Source organism: Callorhinus ursinus, unplaced genomic scaffold (assembly GCF_003265705.2).
Source record: "Callorhinus ursinus isolate GAN/ISIS: 27379988/994484 unplaced genomic scaffold, GSC_fseal_2.0 scaffold73, whole genome shotgun sequence".
Classification (NCBI taxonomy): domain Eukaryota; kingdom Metazoa; phylum Chordata; class Mammalia; order Carnivora; family Otariidae; genus Callorhinus; species Callorhinus ursinus.
Window position 1 is genome coordinate 1,234,794 of NW_027397135.1, and position 23,274 is coordinate 1,258,067.

Genomic DNA, 23,274 nt, shown 5'->3' on the forward strand with positions numbered 1-23,274 from the left:
AACATTTCTCTGTTAGGGGCGCCTGGGTGGCTCAGTTAAGTGGCTGCCTTCAGCTCAGGTCATGATCCCAGGGTGATCCCAGGTTCCCAGGTTCCACATCGGGCTCCCTGTTCAGTGGGGAGCCTGCTTCTCCCTCTCCCTCTGCTGCTCCCCCTGCTTGTGCTCTCTCTTACATAAATAAATAAAATCTTAAAAAAATAAAATAAAAATTTCTCTGTTAGCAAATATGGTTGGATAGTAGAACATTATTAGGAAGTTACTATACTTACAGTTCTGTCAAAAAATAAAAATAAAATCAAGTTTATTTTAAAACTATAGGGAATCGATGTGATTTGACATTGATGAACCAAAGATATTTTAGGATGTGGTAGTGCATGTGTCATCCCCACAAACCTCAGGCACTCCAGCTGGAGACTTCTGATGGGCAGAGGGTTGTATGGTCAGCATCTAACGCTTCACCATCTCTGCAGGGAAGTGGGCAGAGAGTGAGTGGCAGAGCTGGGCTTGAAATTGAAACTCACAAAATTGATTTCTAACTGTTATGTTTGTATCACAGAACAATCATGAGACCTAAGGGGAATGCCTAGTAGGATAAAACCCACATCAAATAGGCTGTTGAGATAAACATGGCCAACCTTCCAACATGTGTCTACTGGTATTTTCTTGACCTTTTAAGAGAAGACTTGAGGGTAATAGGTGCAAGCACTGATTTGGTTAAAAGAGTTCCAAGGGACCAAGAGACACATGTGTCACATCTACAGTATAAGAAAAGCAAGGACCTAATGCATGTAAATGAACTCGGACGGCCTTATTTGCTGCCCTGTGTCCAGTCACTCGGACCTTCCATGGGAGTGAACTGTGATGAATGCATTTATCAACATCCTCATTTAAAAACAAATGGCACCACAGTTTCAGGGTTCTAAATTGAATAAAATCAAAGAATACAGTTAAAATATCAAAATAGGGAATACAGTTGCCTGCATCCACATTTATTCCCAAAGGGAGAAGATATTTGTAAAGGTGAGTCCTAATTCTGATATACTGATGAGTTCAAAATCCTCATGCATAATATGAGCTGTAAGAATGATAGCTAGTGTGTATTAAGAACGTGATATATGCCAAATACTGTTCTAAAACTCTTGTACGTATTAGCTCATTTCATCCTCATCATAACTCTGTGGACGGTACCATCTTTACACCCATTTTACCTATGAAACAATGAGACCTGAATTACTTAAGCTCGCAAGCCAACACAGTCTGGTTTGAGAGCCGATGCCCTCCTCCGGTAAAAACTATTTTTAAAAAATTATTCTGTTATGTTATTCTCTAACACTGCAGTGAGGCAGGGGACTATCTTAAGAAATTAGTTTTTCCATAAGAAGTTTTTAGACTATCTGTGAATTCTAGAACTAGAGCTCGATTCCATTTCAAGGTAACTCGAGCACTCTGCACACGCTTGCTTTGGGAGTGTCCACGTTTATAAACAAGCCTGCACTGGAATTCAGCCTGACTTTTGAGTTGGTCTGTGGAAAATGCAAGTATGTAATACAATCAGACTTCATTTGGGCCATTCTTTAGCTGCTTAGGTACATTAGGAGTGAAAGATCTGAAGCCATAAACTTGGCAGTGACTTCAAAATATCCAGTTGGTCCTGGAATGTCAACATGCTCATTATGTACATTTATTGCTCCTCGCTGTCCAAATCTACCCTGAGTCTCCAATCAAGAAGAAGGACTGATAGGAACACTGCTAATATGACGTGACTGGGGACAATACAGAGTGACATGACCCGAGGTGATGAAGGGAACACTTATGTATGGTTCCCCGACCATCCCCTCCCCATCCTTGCCACACATCCCGATGCATATTACATCCCTGCCTTGGCAGTCACAGACAGAAAAGCCCAAAGATATTTACGAAGCTGCATCCATCAACAACACCGATGGTCCACCCGAAATGCTGTCAGCATGCAGACTGACTCGTCCCCACTGTCCATAAGTGCTACGCCCCCTTGCCTTCGGTTCTAGCTGTGTTTCCCGGGGCCAGCAAGGCATCGCCCCAGAGCCCCCACGCCTTTCCCAAAGACCTAGGGATGTGGGGCTGGAAAGAAGAGAGTCGTCGAGTTCGCGTTTGTCCCATTAAGAGGGAAAGGCAGCAAAGGGAGGAATCTAGGACCAGGACAGAGAGGAAGGAAACATTAAAAATCAACAAAATCTGTACATTTGTGGTTGCTTCAGCAACCTTCCAGAACAGTGCAAGGATACCCGTTCCTGGCCCCATAACACGAAGGCTAAAGTAGCCACTTTGTTTCATATTCAGAACCATAGTTTATCCTTCATATATGCCTGAATTTACAGCAAATACATGGGACTATAGCTGAACAATATGCTCATGTCCTAAGTGTACGGAATTCTCCAGTACACCACTGTCTCCAGAGAGTAATTCCATAATTTCCTATTTGAATTTTTTATTGACCTAGATGTTAGGGAAATGTCCTGCAACTTCTGAAAATATTTTCTCTCCTTTAAAGAGGAATCACTGTCTCTCTCCTTCAGAAAACATTCTGCATGTACCGATTTAAATCTTGCACCCAAAAGTCATGGGCCAAAGTGGCATATTCAACACGAACACCAAACGGCACATGATTTCATTTTTCTTTGAGATTGAGAAGCTTATTTTGAGATCTCTCTGAACCTGGGGTATTTCATTGTGATTTTAACTTTTGTATGGCATAAAAGAAGGGTAAACATAGCAGCTGGTACATGAGCTGAGATGGTGTGTCAGTAGGCAGGGTCTGTCCGGGCGGTTTGGGGAAGGTATTCTCAAAGATCTTGTCACTTCAGGAGTGGGGGGGAAAAAAAAGGTACACAGTACAAACTCTTTCACCTAAGGTAGTCAACCCCCGAACAGGGAGAGTTTTCACTTACCATCCACCACTATTTGCCTCATCTACACTAAAAAAATAGAAAACCGAGAACACGGCCAACCTGAATTTTAAATCCCATGGTGGTAATCTGGGATAAGACAGGGTTTCTTTGAGGCTGATGAATGAGAAATTTTTTTCTCCTTAAAAAGAAAATCATTCCTGTCTTTTAGGAGAGAGATAAAGGCAAAAGACACATAAAGTAATGAGCTTAAAATGGATTTTCACTTCTTAAAAAAAAATGCGCTAGGTCAATGGGATTTTTCTGTAGAACTAGTTACGTGAAATTCGGTTATAGGTGAATAAAGAAAACAGATAAGGATATCACATAATGAAAAAAGAATTTTTAAATTCCTGTCCCTTTTGATGTTTCCCCTGACAATTAGTATTCCCATCTTCATCAGATGATATAAAACTCTAGGCAAATTTCCAAAGGAAGTAAGCAATAAGATATGTTTTGAGGGAAAGAAAGAGTGAAGGAGCAAAAGAAAGAAAGAATAGAGACTACGGGAATTGAGAAAGTAAAGAAGAAAGTAGAAGAAGAGCTTCGGGACCTGAATTAAGTATGGCATTAATTTTTTTCCCACCAAGTCTTTGTCTTGGCAGGCTTTTGCTAAAATGCAGGAATTTCATGGATGTGGGAACTGGTGATGGAAAATGCATTATTATACACAACAATCGTTGTACTTGAGAGGAACTATATGGGAAAAAATAACACCCTAGAATAAATACAAATGAAATTCGTGTATCAAAACCAATACTGTGAAAATAGTTTAAATGTTTCTTGAATTTATATCTAGTCATTAACCTAAATGCAGATTTTAGTTCAAGCTACACTTCTGCCTCATGGTCATAAGGCCTGAAAACCCGTGGTGTGGAAAATTGGCAGGATAAAGAATATTGAATTGGTCTCCATGGAAAAACAGGTTTTGGCAGCTATAACCTCCTCCTTGAATGGGTCCCCCCACCCAAGTCAAATTCTCCTCCCTATTTCACTCTTGTCCCAGGAAAGAGACCAAGGGAAGACCACATATTAGTTCAGCAGCAAGCAGATAGGTGTCAACTTGGCCAATCACCAAAGGACCTTCCTCATTGGCCTTGAATCCCATGGTTGGTGTGAGCCGCCCCCCCCCAAGTCCCAACCCTAGACTCCCCCTCTGAGATCACAGAGGCTGGAGGTTTCCATTTCTCTGACTTTGGTTTCCTTCTTCCTTGGAGAAGAAAGTGGGGTGAGGCACCTGCCTTCCACCATGACCCTGCCTTACACCATGATGCAATTCACAAATGAAACTGGTCAATTCATTGGCAGAAATCCTTAACATTTTCTCCCCCGCCCCCACTCCTACTCCCAACCTATTTGCATCCACATTCGGTCTGCTCACCTCAGGGAAAAGAGACATTTCCCCAGAGTTTTATTTAGGCTAGAGGACAGAATCCAGGGACCTCTCCAAAATCGTTCATCCACCTGGCAAGACTCTAATGGCCCCCCACAACTCGAGGGCCCACCTCGCTCTCACCTGGGGCTCCACGAAGCAGCCCAGGGTTGGTGGAGCTTATTTTCTTCCCAGTCTCATGTCCAGCTTCCCCAAGGCCCACGACTTGTTCAGCAGGCTCCCTCCAGTGGGTTTGGGGACGTTTGCATGAGCCAGTTGGAGGGAGCACATCCTTCCCCCACATGAATGTTGTATTAGTGTGCTGTGCCTGTGCCTCTCTTGGTGGTTTCACCCTGATCTTTTCTCTCTTTGCAGCTGGTTAATAATCCACTAGCAAGTCAGGCTGCCGCAACAGGAGTCATGGGCTCTGTAGCCAGCTCACAGGCCTTTGGCAATGCTCTCTCCAGTCTTCAGGGGGTCACGGGTCAACTAGTTACTAATGCACAAGGACAGGTGAGTGGGAGATGGGAACAAGAGTGAATTTTTATGGCAGATTGAACTCGGAAAGGAAATGAATTTCTTTTGCATGACAGTGATATGTAACCGCATCCATTTGAGACAAATAAATAATGTTTACTAGCAATGTCAAGAATAGGAGAAGGGTTGGGAGGTGTTTCTCTCTTTTAGAAGCAAGACTTTTTTTTCCTTCCCCTGGAATGGCTAAGTTTTACTTTGTTTTTATTTCTGTACAGTGGCTTGTGTTCTGACCTTAACTGAAGGAAATACTTTTCACGACAGGGCATTCTTTTTCTTTTCTTTTCTTTTCTTTTCTTTTCTTTTTAAAGGTTAATTTTAAAAATAAGATTTCAGTTCTGTTCTTTGATTTATTCATTCTTTATAAACTTGGACAATGGGGGAAACTGGAAAGTTTCCTTCCCTAATTGCTCTAAGATTTCTACAGTAGCCCTAAGCAAGCCAATTTCTCAATGTGTGGGGACTTGATGGGAGGGACCAGGGCAGTCTTGAGAGAGCAGAAAAGGGAATGGATGAGGGCCTCTTGCTGATTCTCCTGGAAGCTCAGCTGGTTCTGGTATGTCTGCAGGTTTACTTCAGTCAGCCGGGGCCAGCAAACCTTCCTCATGTCACTGGCAGCGTGCCCGTTCCCTTACATCCCTCATGTGCCCGCGTCATGGTCCCCAGGACACTGATGGAGTTTCAGATGAGGGGGGCTCCCCCTTTAAGACCCCAGGAAACCTAAAAGCTGCATGAAAAGCAAACCAGAGTTAAAGCTGAGGGTATCAGAAGTGCCCTCCATTCAAAGGCTTGACAGTGATCCTCAGTGGCTAGGGCACCTCGACCTCAAGTGTGGCCATTTCCGAGGATGAAGCACAAGGCAGAAGGAGCTTGCACCCCCTCCAGGATTTTCTCTCCCAGGCTTACTTACTCAGCAGTGAGTTTACGGATCCCTGCTTGGCCTGCTCTGTGGAGAACAGGAATTGCGACGTCTTGAACCCTGTTTTTATTTTACATAAGGAGTAAAAAGAGATGCATTATAAGCTAAACCGTCTCAATCTACGTCCCAGGGAAAAAAAGCTGACCTTGTTATATTTCCTGGGCGGGTGCAGGATTGTCCCGTCAGAACCCCGAGGGCTGAACGATGGAGCTTGTCAAAGAGCAGCCCCAGGTAATGAATCATCTTATCACAGGTGCACACCACACATATTAAAGGAGGGTTGTATGAACACCATGCCCTCCACAGTCACCTCTCAATGTCGGCTTTAACCCTTGTTCCAATCCCTTTTCATCAAAGGATCATTTTATGCAGCCAGCTCTAAATGGAGGCTCTCAAAAGCCTATTAAGATTTCTGGAGCGATGGGATTTTGGCATGAGGGAAAAGTTGGTTATAATATCTATAACTCATACTTAGATCGGGTCGGTCCTAGAAGCTGCCTCCCAGAGTTCTGCCCAAAATAGAACAACCCAATTCATTCCAGCCGGCAGCTGGCCCTTGAGATGTAAATTTTAAGAGTTCAAGATAGAAAGCATATCCGCTGATGTGTATTTCCCCCTGATTTTTCTGGTTCCAGTGTCCAAGGAAAATGTACCACTCTGCCCCACCACTTGAGAGTTTGTGATGGAGAAAATGCTTTATTGCTGAGAAGGAATTATTAGGAGTTTATTCTTCCAGTGATTTAATGGCAGATCATCTTGCCAGTTACAAATCCATCCCCTTCTCAGGGGCTAGAGTTAAGCCTTTATGCTCTGTTTGGCCTTTGCCAGCCCCACTCCCAGGGATAGCTCTCCCGGCCCATGAGTACCTACAGGAAAATGAGTTTCCGATTAAAAGCCTGATTGACACTCTGCATATATTGAATAAGAGTTGATTTTAATTTTAAAATTCTTTTGTTTTAGAAACTGTGCTATGATAGTTGATTTGATAAGGTACACAAACCTCCTAAAGTGAAAAAAAAATTATATCGCAGAGGAATCGATATTGCCCACTCGTGAAGTCTTGTCTGAGAGTTCTAGAAACATGCCCAATGGCATCAGGTACTCCTCCTAGTGCTGGGGAAGACTGAGGTACTGACATTTCCAAGGTCGATGAATTGGCCACGTTCCTGTAGCATTGGGTATGTGTGTTGAGGGGGTGTTTTAAATCTTTATAATATAAACACAATCATCTTCCCAGAAAAAAGTGCATGGCCTTGTACCTCTTGGCACAAAGATACTTGTGTGAACCTTATGAAGTGGCCAGATTACACCAAAAAGAAGGGCAAAAATTATTTGGGGTGTGTGTGTGTGTGTGTGTGTGTGTGTGTGTGTGTGTGTTCCTTAGGCTTGCATTAATGTGGTACAAAAAATAAACCTACTTTGGAATCAGGTTAATATAATTAGCTTTGCTCAAAAACCCATGTAAAATTACTTTATCCAGCCCATTTTCAATTCCTTAAAAAATCTCCACAGAGCTTTCCCAGAAAAGGTACAAAGAGAAAACTCTTAATATATTTATAGATCTTCCATTTGAGTTCTTGACATAAACTATTTTTTTACATTTGAAAGTCTGCCCAGAAGTGATAACATTAAGATCTACACCTAGGTTTGGAAAGCATGTTTTACTCCGCTGATACTTTGGGGAAGTCAGGCTGCAGAGGAGGCACTGGTGGGAGTCCCCTGATTCTTGCTCCCCACTGCTAAGATTCTCTCTCTTGCCTACTTGGAAACCAAGATGGTTTTACCCAGGAAAAGAGCTCTGACTAAATTCAGACCTGCCTGGGATAGGGTTCAAGCTCTACGTGTTTCTAATTTTGTTCTGTTTTTGTTTTTTAAAGATTTTATTTATTCATTTGACACAGAGAGAGAGGGATCACAAGCAGAGGGAGTGGGAGAGGGAGAAGCAGGCTCCCCACTGAGCAGGGACCCCGATGCGGGGCTCCATCCCAGGACCCCGGGATCATGACCTGAGCTGAAGGCAGATGCTTAACAACTGAGTCACTCAGGCACCCCTCCAATTTTAGGCCTTGGGGCAATCAATGACTTAATCTTCCTAAACCGGAGCCTCATCCTCAAAGTTTAAGGTAACCTCTGTGAGGAGGCCCCAGCCAGTGGCTCATGGTCTCCAGGCAAAGGGCTCTAGGTCTTCCTACACAGTGAGACAGATGCCCACCCCACATGGGGAGGGAGACATGCCCCAACCTCAACAGGAAGAAAGTCCCCCCTGATCTGGGACTTGCAGTTTTGTTTACTTGTCTTGGAATCTGATTGTTTCCATTTGCAGGATTTCAGTAAATTTATTTTTTTATTTTTTTGTTTTTTTTTTAAGATTTTATTTATTTATTTGAGAGAGAGAATGAGCGATAGAGAGCACAAGAGGGAAGAGGGTCAGAGGGAGAAGCAGACTCCCTGCTGAGCAGGGAGCCCGATGTGGGATTCGATCCTGGGACTCCAGGATCATGACCTGAGCCGAAGGCAGTTGCTTAACCAACTGAGCCACCCAGGCGCCCAGGATTTCAGTAAATTTAAAGGGATGGGAAATCTCCATATATTTAAGGCCTTTCTTTTCTGACCAGTTCAGTCATTCTTTTACCTTTCTGCATCTGCCATTCATTTGCAGTTAATTCAAAAGCCACACTATTCGGAAGAGTGATGTGTTTTCATAGAAATACTATATTCTAAAGTCACAAAGCACATATCTTACCCCAGGACTGTTAAAGTTTTTAAAAATGATATCATACCCAACTTCACTCTGAGGTGGCAAGATAACAAGTGTCCTTTTAGTAATTTGTGATCATGAAATTTATAATGATTATCACAGTGCTGAGAAAAACATTGTAATTCCCCTTGCTTACCAAATCAGGAACATGATCGTAGGAGTGTGGAAGCCAGACAAAGGAATAAGCACTAGCTCAACACGTGTTTGAATCCCAACTAGCTCTGTGACCTCAAGCAAATGACTTGAGCCCTCTGAGTTTCAGTTTCACTATGAAATAAGGATAATAAAATCTGAGTCCCTAGATTATGAAGATTAAGTGAGGTAAGGTGTGTAAAAAGCCCACCATCACGCCTGAGTGTATAGTTAGAGACTCACTAGTAATAAGCGGCTGCAAAAATCATCATCATCATCATCATCATCATGGTTTAGAGTTTTGTGTAGCATTTCTGGAAACCTGTCTTTGGTTTGGATGTATAGCAAGAGGCAGCACAGCATACAGGCAAAAAGAATGGGCTCTGGAACCAGGCAGCCATTCATCAGCTGTGAGAACTCTGGCAATTGACTTACCTCTCTTGTGCCTTAATTTCCTCATCTGAAAAATGGGGATAAGGGGCGCCTGCATGGCTACATCGGTTAAATGTCTACCTTTGTCTCAGGTCATGATCCTAGGGTCCTGGGATGGAATCCCTGTCAGGCTCCTTGCTCAGAGAGGAGTCTGCTTCTCCCTCTGCTCCTGCCCCAACTCATGCCCTCTCTCTCTCTCTCTCTCTCTCTCTCTCTCTCTCAAATAAATAAATAAATAATCTTAAAAGAGAAAAATAGGGGTAAAAAGGGAACCAGATTCTAGGATTAAAGAGCTCAGCACGGAGTCAGGCACATAGTCATCATTCAATAGTGCTATAGCACTCCGTATATGCCGTTATTATTAATTAAGATGCTATGTGTTTTCAGTTCACACTGTGCACACAAGCCCACTGTGTGTGTGAGGAGTTTGAGAATGTGAGAATCTTAGCAGTAGAACACTAAGTTATTTTAGGGAAATCTTACCCTTACCCTGGATAGTACAGTAGGGGTGTGTGTGTGTGTGTGTTCTTAACACTCCTTCAGTGGGTATGCTCAGGGTTTGGCAAGTAGATTTACCATCGATTTGTTCAGCTATAGAACTGGATTCCCTATTGCTCCTGGCAATATCTCCTTATTGGCATTATTGCAGAAAAGTAAAAGCAAATGAAATTTCATTTTATCCTGGGGCTAAGGAAAGCATTTTACATTTTAACTGAAGCTCACAATGTTTCCTGATGAAATTAGTTCTCCACCGCTGTGAAATTTTCTTAAGTGGCAACAAGTCAAACCAAAGTCCTTCCCTCCCATCCTTAAAGAGCCAGTCAAATAAAAAAAAATCAACTGAACAACATTACTTTTTTTTATTTTTTTTAAGATTTTTATTTATTTATTTGAGAGAGAGAGAACATAAGCAGGGGGAGTTGGAGAGGGAGAAGCGGGCTTCCCACCCAGCAGGGAGCCCAATGCGGGGCTCGATCCCAGGACCCTCAGATCATGACCTGAGCCGACGGCAGATGCTTAACCGACTGAGCCACCAAGGCACCCCTACGTTTTTTAATGTATAAAAAGCTGAAAAAATAAAAGACTTATTCAATTCATTACCCAAGAATACACACAGCACTGTATGAATAAACTGTGGCTAAGCAGAGCTGCTTTGGCAAGACAGAAGGATTTGCAGTAAGTAGAAGGTGCCTTCTAAAAGGACCACGGGCCAAATAAATAAATAAATAAAAGGCCCACAGGCCACGATCAAAGAAAAGCAATCTGCTGATACTAATAGTAGCCTATGCATTGTAGCTTAGAAAGGACACCCTCAACTGTGCAAAACCATGGATGGTGAGTCGCCTCTATTCATAGCAACCCTGGGCTGGAGAAGGGCAGGTGCCAAGGCAGGAACACCACCAGCCCCGCGTTTGTACACATCAACTGGAAGACCATCCTAATACCATAACTTTTGAATATGTGAAAAATACATGTCTTAGAATTGAAGAAACACGATGCTTACATTGGGATATTCCTATGAATTAGAACAATCAAAAGCTAAATAGCATTTCTAGAAAGCAGTAGAGCTGCTTAGGTCCTGGGCTTTGAAGGAAACAGGTCTGTTTGGCACACATTTCTAGCTATGTGGCCTTGGAGAAGTTACAGAACTGGGCCCCTGTTTCCTCATCAGTAAAGGAGTGGTAAGACATCTCACATACTTTTTGGTGAGGTTAAACATGAGAGTAGCAGACAATGTGCTCAGCACAGTGCCTGATATGTCTTAAGTATTTAATAAATTATATTAATTTATCAATAAATTCATGTTATAGCTATTCTTTTTTAAATGAAAAGCCAGCAATTGACCCTGAACTATGGGTTGCTAAAGTAATTCAACACATAATTTAAATAGAAAGATGAAAATCTTTTAGAGAAAATCACTGCAAGATGAACGAAGATGAAGTTATAATAAATGCAAATCTCAGCCAGAGAATTGAGATATAATACATTTATTCAGTAAGTATCCGTTGAACCTCTCTGTGGGTTTTATTAGATCTGCATAGGAGAACAAATAAAGCCATAGCTGCTCACATTTGTAAAACTAATGTCAAACCCTGTACAAAGGAGATAAAGTGTGTAACTCTGACAGTGTGACTAGAGCAAATGAGGTGCATTAGACACATCCAGCTAAATCAGTGGATCAGGAATTTAGGGAGTTTCACACATACTATTTTATTTTTTGAAAGATCTTGTTTATTTATTTATTATTTATTTGAGAGAGAGAGAGCAAGCACGGGGTGGAGGAGGCAGGGGCAGAGGAAGAAGACAGGTAGACTCCCCACTGAGCAGGGAGCCCGAGGCGAGGCTCCATCCCAGGACCCCAAGATCATGACCTGAGCAGGAGGCAGACGCTTAACCAACCGAGGCACCCAAGTGCTTCTTATTTTACTTTTTATAATGAAGCACATTAAATGTATAAAAAAGTAAATATAATTTTTTACAGGGGTGCCTGGGTGGCTCAGTCAATTAAGCATCTGACTCTTAATTTTGGCTCAGGTTCAAGCCCCAAGTTGAGCTGCGTGTTGGGCATGGAGCCCACTTAATATAAAATAATAATATAAGCTTCAGTTCTCTTGCTCATTTTTAAAAGAAATAAAACATTACTGATACAGCTGAGGCCTTGACACCTTCTCCCGTAGCCCCCTCACCCCCAAGGTGAGAGATACCATGTAACATTGGTAATTCCTTTCAGGCAAATTTTGCATCTTTACTAAAAATGGTATCTTTTTAAAAAGCTACAAAATCATATGTACAGAATGCCATTTTTAATACAAAAATAGGGCATATTGCTTAGACATGTTGCATAACTAAGAATCAAACATGTTTTGTTGAAAATTCAGAGTAGGTGTCTAAAGATTCAGAGTTGGTGTCTGTATATTTTTCCCCAAATATGAACAGAACAATCTATTTAGATAATGGTTTTGGCCATGTTTTCTAAACCAAAACTCAAAACAGTCTGACAAAAGATTTTCTTTTCTCATTTGCAAATATTATATGAAGTCTTAAAAAGGTGTAAAAATTCAATCACATGCAGTGGAATACATATCAAATATGCATCATTTTTTTTTTGAGAGGTAAGAGAACACGCACGAGCAAGGTCAGGGGCAGAGGGAGAGAGGGAATCCCAAGGAGGCTCCACACCCAGGGCAAGCTGGTCAGGGGGCTCCAGAGGTCCCGAGATCCTGATCCGAGCCTAAACTAAGAGTCGGAGCCTCAACCGACTGAGCCACCAGGCGCCCCTTAATCGCGTTTTTTAACACTTTTAAAATCAGCTCTTTCCAGAGACTGGGAAATAAATGTTCATGGGGTTAGTAATATTATAAGAATTTTACCCTGGCTTCATCTGAGTAATAAAGATGAGACAATAACAACAATAAACAACCTCAATCTTTCTACTAACATATCAAATTTCCCCTTTGAGCCCGATTGAGAGCTTTATTTCCTCATTTCAGGAGAGGCCATTGCATTAAAGCCCCGTTTCCCTACGTGAGCGCCTTGGAAATGAACGAGGCCCCCGGGGCGGTGCGCAAACAAGGGTTCCTGGGCGGGAGGCTGGGAGGCGCGGGTTCCGCCGCGGATGAGTTCCAACTGGGGCCGGGCAGCTGGGCCCTGACGCGCCACAGACCCCCTTTAACTTTTCTGACCCCGCTTTCCCCAAAAGTTCCTGTCCACCCCACATTTCGCAGAATCGACCTCGGTAGAGCACGCTTTGGGAAATGCTGCGGGGAGTCGTTCACGATCGTTCCTATCCACGTTTTCGATTGCGAGATAATGATGTCAATCCCAAAGGAGCCCCCTCCCGGGATTTGCGCGCTGTGATTTTGCGGGCGCGCACATCTGGGAGCACGTTTGCGGGGAGCGCCGTTCTGACCCCGGGGCTGCACCTCTTTAGAGCGCGCAGGGCCAACCCCAAGCCCCGCTGGGACGCGCTGCCCCGAGCCCCGGGTCAGGGCCGGCGTGGAGGGGAGCCTGCTGGTGGAGTGACCCAGGGCCTGGCCCTCGGGTCCTGGGTCCTCGCCCTTCTGAGGAGTGGGGCGCCCTTAATGGTAAACGGCTCTAATGAGCCCTGATGGCCCTGGGCTCCGCAGTGATTTCGCAGGAGATGGATTGGATGGGAGGCCTTGCCTCGGCAGACGCTCAGCTGCTGACACGCGGGACGTAATGGGGTCTCCGAGCCGGTCAGCGCCAGCAGCAGAAGCACGCCCTGTCCCTCATCCTGACAGCCAACGGTTCAGCCCACACCTTGGCTGCCCGGCCAGAGGTCGCCCCTCCCTCCCCACCCCGTGGCTCCTCCTTACCTCCCCCATTTCTGAAATGAGAGGGTTAATCCCATTAATGCCAACAGCCCAAAGAGCTGGCCAACTTGAGCTAGAAATAAAGCACCCTCTGAAATCTTTCTTCCTACGCTCCACCCCTCAGTGCAACCTGTCGTGCGCAATTAAAGGAGTGACCAGAAATACACAATTAAAAAAAAAAAATCTCGTTTTAGGGGATTTACCCCGTAGATGGAGCCAGAGAGAACCAAGGTCTCTCCTATCTAAAGCAGAACTTTGGATTGTGGTGCTGTTACACTTGTTTTTTGTTTGTTTGTTTGTTTGTTTTTTGTTTTTTAATCTCTGACCACTGCATTTTTTTTTTTTAATTCTTCATCTATGAGTATTTCGTTTTCCTGGGAATAGGGAAATGTGTTCTTGCGTAGGCTCCTGCATGGAGACTGGGCACATCCTTTCTGGGTAAATAGCAAAGGGGCCAATTAACTAATGAAGCAACCTAATTAACAGCTGTAATTCCAAACAGGTAATAAGTTACAAGGCACTATTCACAGACAGCTCCCCCAGAACTGATCCGACTTCTCACATCTTTGACTAGCAGAGCTCACATTCCAGTTAGTACACCCTGACTGCAAAATAGTATCACTAACCCATGCTCATGTAGCTCATTTCAGTGGCAAAGTTCTAGAACCATGTTTTTAGAAGAGCACTAGGTTCAGGCAAAGTGATTTCTACAGAAGAATAATGGAATTAATGCTACCTCCCAGGCAGTGAGCCTTCACCATGGGGCTGGTATCATCTGTGATCCTCCCAGAGGACCTGATCGTAGTTTGATTACCCCAGCTGTGCACAAGAGCAGCCTCTTGGGATGACACCTTTAGGGACTGGCAGAACTGATATCTGAGCCCAAAGTCCATACGCATCCTCCCGTACCACCCTCAATTTCTTGGGTTTAAAGACCTAGGTTCATTTCCTGGATGCTCCATTAGACAGGTCACAGACTCTGGAAACTTCCTCACTCCATCTGCAAATGGGAACTGTAATTCTTGCCCTATCAACCTCAAAGACTTCTCTTGAAGATATATAAATGCACACACTTGAAAACTATAAAAGGCTGTAAACCTTGCCAAAATAAATATATTATTTTAATCAATATTCTCACCATTTTTATTTTTATTTCTCTCACCATTTTATTTATCAAAGGAACCAGAGAAGGAGGTTCAAGGAAATCTCTAAAGCAATGAGATAATCTTGAAAAAAATGACTTCAGGTCTCCACTTTATCTTGCCAGGAAAAATCAGACTCAAGGCATCAGGGTCTGGGGGACTGTGGGTCCCCTGCCTTCCAGCCAGGCATCCTAGCCAGGCGGGAAGGGTACGTTGTGTGTGCTTGATATGAGCACTCACCAAAGTGAGCCTTTCAGAGTTAATAGGAAACTCTTATCTCAGTGAATCTTGGGTTGGGATTTTTTGTAGTATCACACAGCAAAATGATTTTGGAATTGAGGAAGCTCCCAGAATGGCAAGGCACTATACATTTCTATATCCTTCCCTTTGGAAGCTGCCCCTCTAAGGAAGTAAGCCCTTCCAAGAAAAAGAGAAATATCTAATACTGTATTCTGAGTCTAAGAAACCAGTGATAGTAAGTTATACCATCAATTTAAGAAAAGCTTTTTTCAGAATGGAAGAAAATACTACCACATTAAACAGATAAATCAACTGTTAGGGCAACCTGATTTCACAAGTATTAAAAATAGAAAAAATATGGGAGTCTTATGATTGAGGAAGTGTGTTATTTATTTGATAAACAGCCTTAACCAAATCCAGTACACAAAAGACCGTACTCTGGGCTGTTGATGATGACTCTCTTTTCAGTAATTAGGTTTTAGTAAAAACTCAAGGATGGAAGAGGAAACTACTTATGTCTCAGTTTTCCCAACTTGATTTGGGTCTGAAGGCATGGAAAGAGAGGAAGTACTGAATTCTGACTTAGCATCCCTAGATCAACACCAGTTTTTTCAGCAAACAACTTTTTTAATCTTATTTTATTATGTTATGTTTGTCACCATACAGTACATCATTAGTTTTTGATGTAGTGTTCCATGATTCATTGTTTTCATATAACACCCAGTACTCCATGCAGTACGTGCCCTCCTTAATACCCATCACTGGGCTAACCCATCCCCTGCACCCTCTCCCCTCAGTTTGTTTCTCGGAGTCCATAGTCTCTCATGGTTCGTCTCTCCCTCCGATACACCCCCTTCATTTTTCTGTTCCTTCTCCTAATGTCCTCCATGTATTCTTTATGTTCCACAAATAAGTGAAACCATATGGTAATTGACTTTCTCTGCTTCATTTATTTCACTTAGCATAATCTCCTCCAGTTCCATCCCCGTCTATGCAAATGGTGGGTATTCATCCTTCCTGATGGCTGAGTAATATTCCATTGTATATATGAACCACATCTTCTTTATCCATTCGCCTGTTGAAGAGCATCTCGGCTCTTCCCATAGTTTGGCTATTGTAGACATCACTGCTATGAACATTGGGATGCATATGGCCCTTCTTTTCACTACATCTGTGTCTTTGGGGTAAATACCCAGTAGTGCAATTTCAGCGAACAATTTTTATGGTTAAGCAGAACATTCCTAAAGAGGGGAAAACATGAAATTCACATACGAGATGCATTCAAACTCCAAATAAATGTTCACTGGGCCGTTTACTATGCCATACGCCCAATGACGCACCCAACTTCCTTGTTGGCCCATCAGTTGTTGACATGACGCATTCTTCTTAAAGACGTGGGCAACATGTCCTCAACTCACAGGCCAATAAGAGAGAAATGAGAACTAGATCAGAAATAGGTAGGAATGGAAAAGTCACGACTCAGAACAGTGGGAGGAGCCAGGTTCAAGTTCAAACGTACAGAAGTAGGCCTTTGCAGGATCCAGTTGAATTTAATGCATTCGCATAGAATGTTGCTCCAAATTGAGAATCATCTCATCAACTAACCTTTTCCATCTTGCAAAAGTAATAATATACAGTAGATCCTGAGATGTCATAAGGTGGGGGCATTCAGGGCAACAGCAAAGTCGAGATGTGATACAGCTTTATACTTAGAAGTGAATGGCATTAATCATGCATCACCCCGGTACACAAAGAAAACACATTACACACTCCCTAGCTCTGATGCTAATTGATAGATATTCACAAGAACACGGTGTCTCAGAGTACAGAGGCAGACAGTACCAAGGTCCACATGGTCCCCTGGAAGGCATCCCCCAGTAAAGAACACAGGCTCCCGAGTTAGACACCATCCCCAAGCAGCTCTGCGACCCCAGGCAAGGCAGCTAGTCTAACTCAGCTGCAGTCTTCTCTCCCGTGCACTGACAACAGTCTCTTTCTCTCTGGGTTGTTAGAGGGAGTAGTACTAACAATAATAAAATTCCTAAATTCCTGCCATCTATTGAGCAATTTCTTTTCTTTTTTTTTTTCTAAAGATTTTATTATTTATTTGAGAGAGAGACAGTGAGAGAGCACAAGCGGGCAGAGGGACAGAGGAGGAGAGAGAAAGTCTCCCTGCAGGGCAGGGAGCCTAAAGTGGGGCTCGATCCCAGGATCCTGGGATCATGACCTAAGCTGAAGGCAGACAGACGCTCAACTGACTGAGCCACCCAGGAGCCACTATTGAGCACTTTCTACATACCAAAGAGTGCTTAACATTCAATATATTCTATTATTTCATTTCATCTTTACCACAATCATGGAATATGGCTTATCCCTATTGTACGGATTAACAAACTGCCAAGATCACCCAGCTGGAAATGGCAGAATCCAAACTCAGTCTTGTCCGCTATCAGAGATCGCTCTTAATCGCTGTGCTCTGATAAGAATTTAAAAACTTTTTGTCTTATTCACTGATGTATCCCAAGAGGCTAGAATGACATCTGACCCACAGTAAGCATAAACACAGTAATAAAATCTGTGGAGTGAATAAATAGAGCATTCATATAAGCTAATCCGCTATTTGGTAAGCATTTTACATAAATTCATCATTTCATTTCATTCTTACATTGCTCTTGCCCTAATATCTCTAATTTACAGCTGAGCAAACATGAGTTCAGAAAAGTGAACCAGCTTCCCAGGGCCACACAGTTAGTAAGGGAAAGAGTCTGGATTTGAGGGCAGATCTGGTTTCTTCGAAGCTCAGCTTTCCTCTGAGTGAAACTGCTTTCAGCGCCTTGGAATGAGTGCCTAATACGCAGCCTGCCATACGGCAGCCTTTCCTTGAATATCTCGAGCTCCTCAGCCGCATATATTTTAATCCACTTAGGGTGGCTGATCTAAAGTAGAGTCTGTTAAATATATTGAGGTTTTACAGGGAAATGCTTTTAAGTATCAAGCATTACTGCACCTGATGAAAATGGCATTATCCGTTTACTTAACTTTCTTCAGTTTTTTAAACTACTAACGTTTTGGGGCTGCTGTAAGGAGTAAAAGGAAGAAAGGATGTTAAATGCCTGCCCCGCCCTGGCACTTAGTGCGTAGCAAGCAAACCCCACCCCTGCCATCTAGTTCCCTTGACCATGTGCATCTTGGAAGCCACGGTCACTCCAGCACATGGAGGACTAGGCAGAGGATTTTGAGTCCACTGCCCACACCGTTATTAACAGGTTAAGCTGACTGCCTCGTTTTCTCTCGATTGTCAGCAACAGAAGACTAGGCGATGTGTAGTTTGCCTCTCTAACATGACTATGTGGTTGCTGGACTTGATTTAATGAAAAGGCAGGGGCACAGGAATAGTACCTGCTAGGTTCATTTAACTCCTGCTGGTTTCCCTGATGCTCTGGAATAGAAAACATACCCATCTACCTTCAGTAAACCTTTAGGTGCTGTTAGCAAGCTCTCCCAGGCAACCAAAAGGAAGAGATTTAGTTATATGGATAGCTAGAAAAACAAAACTCTGTTTTAAACTCACACGGAATTTGAGGATTTCATTGCAAGTTATGGACGGATTTTAATGTAGGATCTTCTCAGTATCATTGAATTATAAAGCAATTATTTATGGTTTTTAATATAAAAGGTGACATCCTTGGGGTGCCTGGGTGGCTCAGTCTGTTAAGCGGCTGCCTTCAGGTCAGGTCATGATCCCAAGGTCCTGGGATCGAGTCCTACATCAAGTCCCACATCGGGCTCCCTGCTCAGCAGGGAGTCTGCTTCTCCCTCTGCCCTTCCCCTGGCTTGTGCTCTCTCTAGGTCACACTCTCTCTCAAATAAATAAATAAAATCTTAAAAAAAAACATATTCCTGATAAGGCTATACTTCAAAAATAGCTTTTGAAATTAAAAATTCCAAAATTCATACCATTGGTATAAATTATAAATTATTGAGCTTATAACGGGACAGTTGAAAAATCATTACAGTGGTGGCTTATTCATTATGATAAATTACATTTTTTCAGGATCACATTTGAAGTACCAGAGTCGATACACACACACACACACACACACACACACACACACACACACACACACACAGGGACATTTAAAATAGGAAGCACAAAACTATGAGAAACCACACTGGGAAGAGTGCAGTGGCCCTCTTCAATCACATCCATCAACACCTGTCCAGTGGTTAGGGGTAAGGGTGCAGATTGGTCACCTCTGAAAATGAGGGTGCACTTTTATGAGAAAAACTCATCAACATAATTCTAATGAGTTACGGTCTTTTTTGTGAGAAATGAGAACCTCTGTGGTCTCACCCTACAGAACATTAAAAAAACATTACTAAGAGGAAATTGAAAAAGTAATATATGTTGGAGTGATGAGGCAACTTTTTTCTGATTGACCAGATAGATAAATATGGCAAGCAAGTATCAAAATACATTTAATTTTGCCACAACAATGGATATTCTCTTGACAAAAAGCATGTGAATCACCTTGGACTCATGAAACTGGGTGGTGATAAATAGATACATCTTTAATGATGCTTGGAGTGGTTTCATTCCCCACCCTTCTTTTTTTTTTTTTTAGACGCTTGTTTTGTTGTTTATATTAATTTAAATTCGGCTTTGCAGGCTGGATGCCCTCACACCACTAGGTAATGCTAAATATGTGCAGCACTTTCCTTGAGCAATTGCCAAACATTTCCTTCACCGGGACCCATTGCTCCAAAGAACCTAGAATGTTGGAGCTCACTGGTCCCCGATTTAGGGTGGTCTTTGTTTTTTGTTTTGTTTTGTTTTGTTTTTTTGAGGTCATTGTTATCACTTTTTTTTCTTCCATCTGGGAAGAAATATAAAATATACAGTTCATAGGTCCAGAGCTTCATCTAGGGATGTTTACTAAAGCTTCTAAGGACCAAGGCTGAGTCAAACTAAAAGTCAAAACAAATTCTCCCAAGCAATAAATAACATTAATCTGATTTAGTCACTTAATCTGGCATCAGCAGGCAGAAGCAGAAATACTTCCCCACATTCTAGGTATTTTTTGCTGGTATTAAAACTTAAAGTCTTAGGCAAAGCCATATAAAATCTTACAAAGTTGGTCTTTCTGCAAAATGATGGCTTCACTACAGTTATGATCCTCTTTGGAAGGGAAAAATAATGTTTTCAGAATTCCACAGTATTAGCAGCTGCAAAGAAAATAAATAGTACTCAGAGTTTAATTTGTAGTCATTGGGGAAGAAGGGAAAGATGATGAATAACGAATGTTGCCAGTTCATCCTTAAGAATTTGTCTTTGCTATCTGGTATGTGGAACATCCTACTGGGCAAATATAACGACTATTAAAACGAAAATGTAAAGCCTCTGCAGAGAATTGGAAATTGGAGCATTAGATCATATTTACAAACATTTTCATTCCCTACCACTGAAAATCAAGTGAGAAGCCAGAAATTGAAAGCCGGGCCACAATGGCTTCAAGGAATTTGCTTTTGTACGAGACGTCCCCACTTGCCCTTGTTACATATTAACCACGGGCTGAAATACGCATTCTTTAAATTACAATTCAGATTCTCTATAGGAAAGTTATAATACATTCATAGATGAAGAGGGGGGAGCTGTGTGAGAGCATGGTGGACCTCAGCCCTTGTTTACCACAAAATGAATTCATATAGGTCCTTATAGTGGAATCAAGATGACAGAGGTCTTACGACGGCCGTGTGGTCACTGAGGAGGAACATGGTTCTGTGCAAACTGAAGGGAGTTCCCCACCATAGGCCTGTCCTTCCTCGTCTCTAGTGGGAAACCAGCAGTTTCTGTTTATGTTCTTGGGGACCAGAGGTCCCAATGGATCTACCTCTACCTACCCCCCTGATGGTTACCTGATTGCCACCTAACTTCTGCAGGCATCAAAACCAGCTTCTTTTTTTTTCCTTTTTTTACAGTCAAAGTGATTTTGAAACAAAAATGAGGGTCATCAGATATTGCTCAGACTCCCAAAATCTAGAACGGTGCCTAGCACCTAGTGGCCTTCTTCAAAGATTAAACAAACAAACAAACAAAACCTGCTACTTTTCAAGAGAAAATAAGAATCTATGTCAATGAAGGGTGAATTCAGCTGTCCAGGGACGCGTGTGAGTGGGCAAACAGTCCTCAAAAGGAGGGGCCGCGGGAGATCACCTCAAGCCACTGACAAATGCAGCAGTCTCCCAGAAGGAGAAAAGAGCCTGCAGGAACTCGTCAAGAGCAGGGGCTGTAGCATTATGTAATTGCTGCCATCTTGACCATTCTGCTTACTGGAAACCTAGGATTTCTTCTTCATTGGCCGGTTGCTGGTGCCATAGACGGCAAGATTTGCAGAACGCTCTTGTTAATCCAAAAGAAAGGATTTTCATGAATTCAGATGGCTGGGCGATTTCCGGGTCTTCTACAGTAAGAATGAGAGCAGATGGTAGGGCTGGGCGCGGGGTGCACAGCAGAGCCCCGAAAGGATTTGCTGAGTGAGTGAGTGAATAAGTGAGTGAATATATAAGGGATTAATTTGTGCATGAAGCAAATGCATGAATAAAACAACACACTTTGGGGCACCTGGGTGGCTCAGATGGTTAAGCGTCTGCCTTCGGCTCAGATCATGATCTCCAGATGCTGGGATCGAGGCCCATGTCCGGCTCCCAGCTCAGCGGGGAGTCTGTTTCTCCCTCCCTCTGCCTCTCCCCCTGCTGGTGCTCTCTCTGCCTTTCTCTCTCTCTAATGAATAAATAAAAAAACAAACGAAAAAACACCCACTCTTAATTTTGAAGCCATTCAGAATAAAGCAAAGATGTTCAATTACTGGCTTTTCCAGATAAGGTTGAAGAGATTTTTGTTCCTTTGCTAGAATCATCTACAGTCACTCCAATCCCCTACTCTTTCTGACAGTGAAAGAGTTGCTAATATGTCTGTATTATCTCTTCATATAAAAATACTTTTAATATGTAAATATTAATATTCATATAAAGAACCAAACAAACCAATTGCTAACCATAAGTGATAAATTTCCAAGGGAAAGATGGGAATGGAACAAAGTGGCAATTTCTCCTTCCATTTCCAAAAGAATCTCTCCAAATTCCCCTTCCCTTGCCCAAAGAAAATTGCATTTAGTGCTGAGAGTCTTGTTTATTTAAGCTTTGCTGGGAGAACCTTTTCTGTATCACTGGGTATTTCTGTCACGTCCCAGATGAAGCCAGTCAACTTTGGATTCCACATCAGGCCCAATCAAACCTTGAGCTAATATTTTGCAAAATTCACTCTCCCCTCCTCTGTCTTCCTCATCCCACCTTCTAGTTAAGTAAAAGCAGAGTGGTAGAGGGAAAATAGCACCATAGAGAAATAAAGAACTAAATAATCCAGAGCTTGCCAATATGCCTTTCAGTAGAGTAGATTTATAATTCAGATACAATTTTAAAATTTGTGTTGAGGAGTGGCTCAGTGGTTAAAGTGTCTGCCTTCGGCTCAGGTCATGATCGCAGGGTCCTGGGATCGAGCCCTTCATTGGGCTCCCTGCTAGGCGGGAAGCCTGTTCCCTCTCCCATTCCCCGTGCTTGTGTTCCCTCTCTCACTGTGTCTCTCTCTGTCAAATAAATAAATAAAATCTTAAAAAAAAAAAAAGAAAACTTGTGTTGATGGTGGGCACCTATACTGTGTTCAGGAAAAAGATTTGTATCCTGGACACTGATCCCTGCCCACCAGTCACTCCACAAATAAGCCAGGCAGGCAATTACAATGACTCCCCACTTAATTCGTATCTCAACATAGGATCATCTTGTGTACGTTTAATTTAATCTTTAGACTATACTCTGGATCGAAACTTTTACTCTGCCAATGTTTCCTAATGCTTGAGTGGGAACCCAAATAAAAGAGGGATAGAAAAATCTCACATTTACAGTAAAATATGTAAGAACAGATACTGCGATGCATCTTAAAATTAAAAAAATTAAGGAAAAAAACAAAAACACCTGCATGCAGTGTCAAGTGTGCCAGATTCAGTTGTTGTGTTATTATAATAGGAACTGTCAACAGTTCAGACTGTGGTCGCAGCTGCTAACTTCATTTTGCCAAGGGACTCAAGAAAGATTCAGGTCCAATAAGAATGATCATCGTATCAGTTGGGTTGACTCTTACCTGGGAGACCTGTCAGTTCCCTGAGATGTGGCGTTTCTTCCACAATGTTTGCTGCTAATGGGCTGTGGAACCCGGGTTCAAGCCATGCACTATAAGCAAATCATTCCTACCAAACACCTGTGGAATTGACATGACTTATCCTGTCTTAGATCATGAAGATCGTGTGGGATCCCTTTCCCCCTGCCTCATCATTTGGAATTGGAAAACAAATGCATGTACATTAGACTTCCTCTTTCTCAACAGTTAAACAAATAAAAGACCATGTTTGAGAGAGTGTTTGGGAGTTTGGGGTA

At 42.6% G+C, this 23,274-nt stretch overlaps 1 protein-coding gene across 2 annotated transcripts in view; it reads left to right on the plus strand.

Moving 5' to 3' along the window:
* The window catches only part of POU6F2 (POU class 6 homeobox 2), a 485,531-nt gene that overhangs the window by 427,659 nt on the left and 34,598 nt on the right, over positions 1 to 23,274 (plus strand). For both annotated transcript variants that reach the window (XM_073886904.1, XM_025853180.2), the window contains exon 6: positions 4,672 to 4,809. In XM_073886904.1, the coding sequence (XP_073743005.1) occupies positions 4,672 to 4,809 (138 nt within the window). The remainder of the gene's footprint in view (positions 1 to 4,671; positions 4,810 to 23,274) is intronic.